Source organism: Lipotes vexillifer, unplaced genomic scaffold (assembly GCF_000442215.2).
Source record: "Lipotes vexillifer unplaced genomic scaffold, Lipotes_vexillifer_v1.1 scaffold823, whole genome shotgun sequence".
Classification (NCBI taxonomy): Eukaryota; Metazoa; Chordata; class Mammalia; order Artiodactyla; family Lipotidae; genus Lipotes; species Lipotes vexillifer.
In genome coordinates, this window is record NW_006772547.1 from 809,787 (window position 1) to 815,773 (window position 5,987).

At 45.7% G+C, this 5,987-nt stretch overlaps 1 protein-coding gene across 1 annotated transcript in view; it reads left to right on the forward strand.

Annotated features, from left to right (window-relative positions):
* Positions 1–2,697: 2,697 nt before the first annotated feature.
* Positions 2,698–5,987, forward strand: part of LOC103083261 (protein HEG homolog 1-like) — a gene marked incomplete at its 3' end in the record, with an annotated part of 36,155 nt that continues 32,865 nt past the window's right edge. Inside the window, exons 1-2 of the mRNA XM_007447605.1 lie at positions 2,698–2,872; positions 4,567–4,866. Of these exons, the coding sequence (XP_007447667.1) occupies positions 2,698–2,872; positions 4,567–4,866 (475 nt within the window). The remainder of the gene's footprint in view (positions 2,873–4,566; positions 4,867–5,987) is intronic.

The following is a 5,987-nucleotide window of genomic DNA, read 5'->3' on the forward strand; positions in this document are numbered from 1 at the left end:
CTTATACATAGTAGTGTGTGTATGTTCATCCCAAGGTCCTGATTTATCCCTCCCCCCTACATTTCCCCTTTGACAACCATAAGTTTGTTTTCGATAACTGTAAGACTGTTTGTTTTGTAAATAAGTACATTTGTATTATTTTTAAAAAATTAGATTCTAGACTTCCCTGGCGATCCAGTGGTTAAGACTCTGCACTTCCAATGCAGCAGAGGCAGGTTCGATCCCTGGTCAGGGAACTAAGATCCCACATGCTGTGAGCCATGACCAAAAAAAAAAAATTAGATTCCACATATGAGTGATATCATATGATATTTGTCTTTCTCTGTCTGACTTACTTCACTTAGTATGGTAATCTCTATAGGACCACTTTCAAACACACCCTTGGCTTGAGGTTTAGACCACACAGGTATTGTGACTATGTGCTGCACCCTCGTGTGACGGCTAGATTTATGGTTATAAATTCTTGAGTGAAAGTTATTTTTCCAGATTCCCTTGCTGTCCTCTTCTGCAGGGCAGGTTTGTTTCTATTTGCCTTACATCCAAGGTATAGCCCTGGTCCTAACTTCATATAGGAGTTTCCTCTCAGACTCCCTCCTTAAGAATTTTGTCTCTTATCTCCTGCATCCCTGTGGCCATCAGAACAGAAGTTCAAGGTCACAAATATTGAGAAGGTGCCCCAGGGCAGCTGCCAGCTTCAGAGTTAGCGCAACTCTCTGAATTCCAACTCCCAGTTCATTTTTGACCTCACAAGATTTGTGTGCCAACTCAGCAATGCATTTAGAAGTATTTTTTAAAAAAACAAAACAAAACATTTTATTCAGCATTTTTAGTTGTTGTTAGTGCAGGGTTATTCAGGATACTGCAGGACTATTGTCTACCTTTTAGTTTTGTTTATAGAGTGCATTTTTCCTGCCTTCCATTTTTAGTCAACCCTCCAGGGAGACCACATGGTTCATTGCTAAACATGTTCTGTCTTCATGTGGCCATTCTTTTCCTTTGAAGACTGGAATTCCTTGAGCTGACTGGATCTTGGGATATCTATTCTTTGTTCCCTCAAGAAGGGGACGTGGCTGCTTCCAGAGGCCCAGCCACGCTCACCGTTGGCCAAGTCTCACACTCATCTTGAGGCTGTAATAGAGCTAAATCCATTTCCTTCCCTTTGCTCATGGCTTAACAGTTTTGGAGCATGGGTTTTAAGTCCCTTCTACCTCCCCACAATCACTTTTTTTCTGGCTTCTTTTGAGAGTAACTTCTCTCATTGTGCCGAGTTGACCAAGAGGGTAGGGAAGGCATCCTCAAATCCTTTCCCTTCCTCTTTGGAGGCCAGCTTGCCTTTGCAGCTCAGAGAGGAAGAACAAAGGTTACATGTGTCCATAACCCCAGAGTCCCAAGTTGAACTTGTGGACTTGGTGGCTGCCCCAGAAACACCCCTCCACATCCCATTTCTAGCTGATTGTGGACCTTGCCTGTCTGGGCCTGGGCCCCAGAGGAGCCCAGATGCCTAGGAAGCTCCCTTCTCCTTAGGAAGCTTCTGTTAATTATCACTCACAGGAAACAGAATAGGAAGCATGAAAACAGTAATTCTCAAGGGACTTGGGGAGGAAATGATTCCCTTAGGAAAGTTTGTCAGAATCTCTTTACGGAAGAATTTATAATCACCACCCCTCCAACTCCAGTAAGTGAGCCACTGCTTCAGGTTGGAGTGGACCAGCGTGGGTACAGTGTTGAGAACTATTGCTCTAGAATTGCACTGTCCATATAGCAGCCACTAGCCGCATGTGGCTAGCATGCTCTTGAAGTGTGGCCAGCAAGATACTCTCTGGATTTTAAAGGTTTAATACCAAAAAAAGAATGCAAAATATCTCAGTGATTTTTTATATCAATTACATAATTACATATTGAAGTACCATTTTGAATATGTTGGAGTAAATAAAATATTTATTAAAGTTAATTTCACCCGTTTCTTTTTACTTTTAAAAATGTGGCTACTACAGAATTTAAAGTTACCTATGTGGCTTGCATCTGTGGCTTACTTTATACATCTCTTGGACAGGGCTGATCTAGAAGATAACTTGCTCCTTTGGGATTGTGTGTGTGTGTGTGCGCACCCATGTGCGTATGATATTTTGAGTTGAACTGTAGGTTCTGCTTGCAGCCTTTACTGGTCCAGTGGTTGGCCATTTTTGCCTGACTCGTATAGATAGAAGTGACTTCATTCATCCCTGCAGAGCTTTCTCAACAGCCCCCGAGCCTAAGCAGAAAGAAAAATATCATTCCCAAATGGGAAGATAAAAATGGGTTTTTTCAAGGACCCATGTGATCAGCAATAACTTCAAATTGGTCTCTATCAATTTTCGTCACTTATTCCACTTGTTATAAAATTTAACCCTATATAGTGTTGTTGCTTCATAATTTCTTCCGCTGGATTGCAAGAATAATGACTGTTGGAACAAAGAAAGGTGAGATCATTCTCCTTGAATCCACTTCTCCTGATATATCTGCTCATATACCTTTTCTGAAGGTTTACTTCTCTTTTCAGAAGCCAACAAGTCCTCACTGATCCATTTTCCTATTGTTTCAGCTGCTGTAAAAAACCACTGGCTAGAAAGCAACACTGAACAACAACCCCACACAGAAAATATTACCTTTGATCAGAATCAAGTGGACTTTTCAACCGTGGTCTCCAAAGGGGATGTGATGGTTCAGACCCCCAGGAAGAGCCATGCTTCTTCAGATGCTCCAGGAAACTTCACTCCACAAACTGAAACAGCAGCTACAGGAAGAAGTGACTCTTCAAGGAGGACAGCTGTCGCCATTTCCCCTGTTGGGCCTGAGAGAGCAGCCGCTCTGACTTCCCAGAGCAGCACCTTAGGTGAGTTTAGGCTGATGACACTCATGTCATGCATGTATGTCCAGTCCTGGAAAACCTAACGTCTGCTGGTCTCTGCCTCCCCGCATCCTGAGCCGCAGTGCTCAGCCAAGGGTCCTGGGCCGGGGTGAACCAGACCTGTGCCTTAGGCTCCACCTGTGGTTCACTGTGGTTAATTGAGTTATAAGCCTAGACCAGGTGAGGGTGCAGTTTTGCTGAGTGGCCTGACCAGTGCCATGGAATCTACATTCCATGGCCAGACTGAATCCACACATCAGCAGTCCTGCCACACGCTGCAGTCTCCTAGGTACCGGCTCTGGTGGGCTGCTTGGCTGCGTGTTTGTGTTCATGTAGCTCAGATGGCTGTTCTCGCTGCGGTCCGCACAGCTCTGTGGTTTGCCATTTTTAGCAAAGGATTTCAAGAAGGGGCTGGGGCTGGATGAGCAGGATTTGATTGAGGAAGGGAAGACAAAGAAAGCTAGCACCAGCTAGTACCTGTGCTATACCAACATGTCTCTCAATTCTCACAGCAAGTGGTGAGGTCACATTACTCTCATTTTAGGAATTCGGAAACTGAAGCTAGAGAAAATAATCAATCCAACGTGTGCAGGTCAAACAGTTAACAGGTTTCAGAGCTGAGATTTGTGCCTAAGCCTGTATTGGTGGGAAGGGTGGCTGAGGAGTGGGATGCCTGGACCATATGAGCAAAGATACAGAGGAAGGAAGAGAAGTGTGGCCTCTTCGTGGGTGGCAAGGCCAGCAGCCTCCCTCGGGTCAGACATAAGTCACACACAGAGGAGGGGAGCTGCGGGTACGACAGTCATCTGGGTGGGGTTAGGCACAATTACTGAGGACTTTGAAAACCAAGCAGTTTTGATTTGGTGTGGTGGGAAAAGTCACTGGAGGTTTTCGAACAGGCAGTGACATGATTACAGTGAATTTGGGCAGGGTTCACTTGGCACGTGGGTATAAGATGTCTGGGATGAGAGATGGGGCAGAAGGAACCTGGAGTCCAGGGGACCACCCAGGCAGACAGAGAAATCCAGGCACCAGGTGCTAACATGTGGCCTGCTGGCCTCAGGGATGGAGCGGAAGGGATTGGTAAAGACTTGATAAAATCGATACAGCTTGGTGACGTGATGGCCTAAAACTAGGGGCTGAAGCCATCAAAGATGACCCCGTGGTTTCACACCCTAGTGATGGGAGGTCTGGTTGGGGGGACTCAATTCTGTAAAGAGTACATAGGACAGTATTTTAAGTTCCATTCGTGAATGATGGATACAGAGCTTAGAAACTGCACGTGATGCAGCCTGGGTTTGTTGGTCACCCAGATAGTGGAAATTTTGTTTATGTTAAATTCAAGTGAATTCTGGGACCAACTTTGTGGAATGTGAGTGATGAGTCACGATGATCAGAAGCCGATCCCTGGTTCTTTATCGTCTGATACTTACCTTTGTTGTGCCCCTTTGCTGATAGTTTTACCACAAAATGCAGAATCTCTGTTTGTGAGATCTGAAAACAGTCTTTGTCTTGGTTTGTGGTCTCTCCTTCAGGAGGTGATTTTTCATAGAAGGAACAATGGCTCCTAATTTCTTCTCGTGTCTATTTTATAGAGGTCAGAGGTGAGCCCACTCAAAGATTGTTGAGACATTTGGAAGTCTGCTGGTGGAATTTTAATTGTGGCTGTCTGCTTTCAGCCTTGGGAAGGCATCGCCCGCCGTCCAGCAGTTCAGGGTCAGAAGGAAGAACCGCCCCTCCTCACACGGAAAGCGGAACATCCTGGGGTTCCCCGGCAAGGGGGCAGGGGCTCCCTGAAGAAGTGACTGTGCACACCCAAGTGGCTGCCACTTCAGTCTTGACCCAGTCTTCTCTTCCTGCTGCGGAGGTGGGAGAAATGACCACACTCCCCAGGCAGAGAAATTCCTCAGGACCAGAGCTCTCCTGGCTGCCTCTTTCCGGGACACTGGCTCACTTCCCTCCCTCAGACCAGTCCGCATGTGAGTACTGCTATCCCAGCTGCACCCTCTGAAGTCATTCAGAATAGAAATAAATAGCCCCGGATAGCCAGCTAGTTACATGCTCATCACAGGGGCTAAGGGGAAAGGACTTTTAGCACCAATGCAAAGTATTGGTTCAAAGTACAACCTGCCCAATTTATCTCAATGTTGAAGTTCATGTTTAAAATGTATTTTCTTTAACTGTATAAGGAGGAAAATAATAGTCGGTCTGGTGGCCGCTCTAGGCCTTTCCGTCCACCAACCCCTGCTTTTCCCGTCACCCCACACATACACACATAACAAAGACTGAGTGCGGCTGGTGTGTGGTCTTGCACAAGGGGCAACGTTCTGGGGTGAATGAAATGGTGAACGTTGTTTCATTTGATGAGGAGTTATATTTGTATTTCTTCATTATTGCAAAAATGTTTCTTTCAACGGCAAAGATAACATAGATAGACATTTTTCTGGGCATGATGTCAAAAAAACTATACAGGCAGGTGTTTGCAAGACGGCAGCAGTGGAGCGCTGGCCTCTCTGCGTTCCAACCCCTAGTCATCAGTTACGTCTCTGCGCAGGCCTTCCATCTCCACTGAGTCTTTTGTCAACCCTCTGAGCCTCTGTGCCATGTACCTTGTCACACCAGCTTATCTGATGCCTTCTACCCAGATAGACTGTAATCCGCTTGAAGACACAGATTGTGTTTATTACCTCTCTTAGTTAGGTTCCCCTGCCCCACAGTGAGGTACAGTTGATGAGTAAGGGGATGAGCATGTACCCAAATATCACAGGGTTCATCCAGCCACAGGCCAATGTTGGAAACTCTGCCCACCGTTTCTCTTTTCCAAGGTTTTATACCGAGCCTGTGCGTGCTTCTTGTGTTTTCATCTCCATGCCATAGGGAGCAGGACAGAGAGGGTTGGAAATATTCTTGGGAAATAGGTGGCTTCAGAAATTGCCATTTCAAAATTTTCTTAGGTCAGAGGTTTTTAGAAGTACTGTCCAAGACTAGGGGTTCAGGTTTATGTCATCAAAGCAAAAACAGAACCCAGAGGTCCTTTCTGGAATGCCTATTTAAAGCAGCCCATTCCCCTTCCATATACTCTGTATGCAGTTTCCTGCTG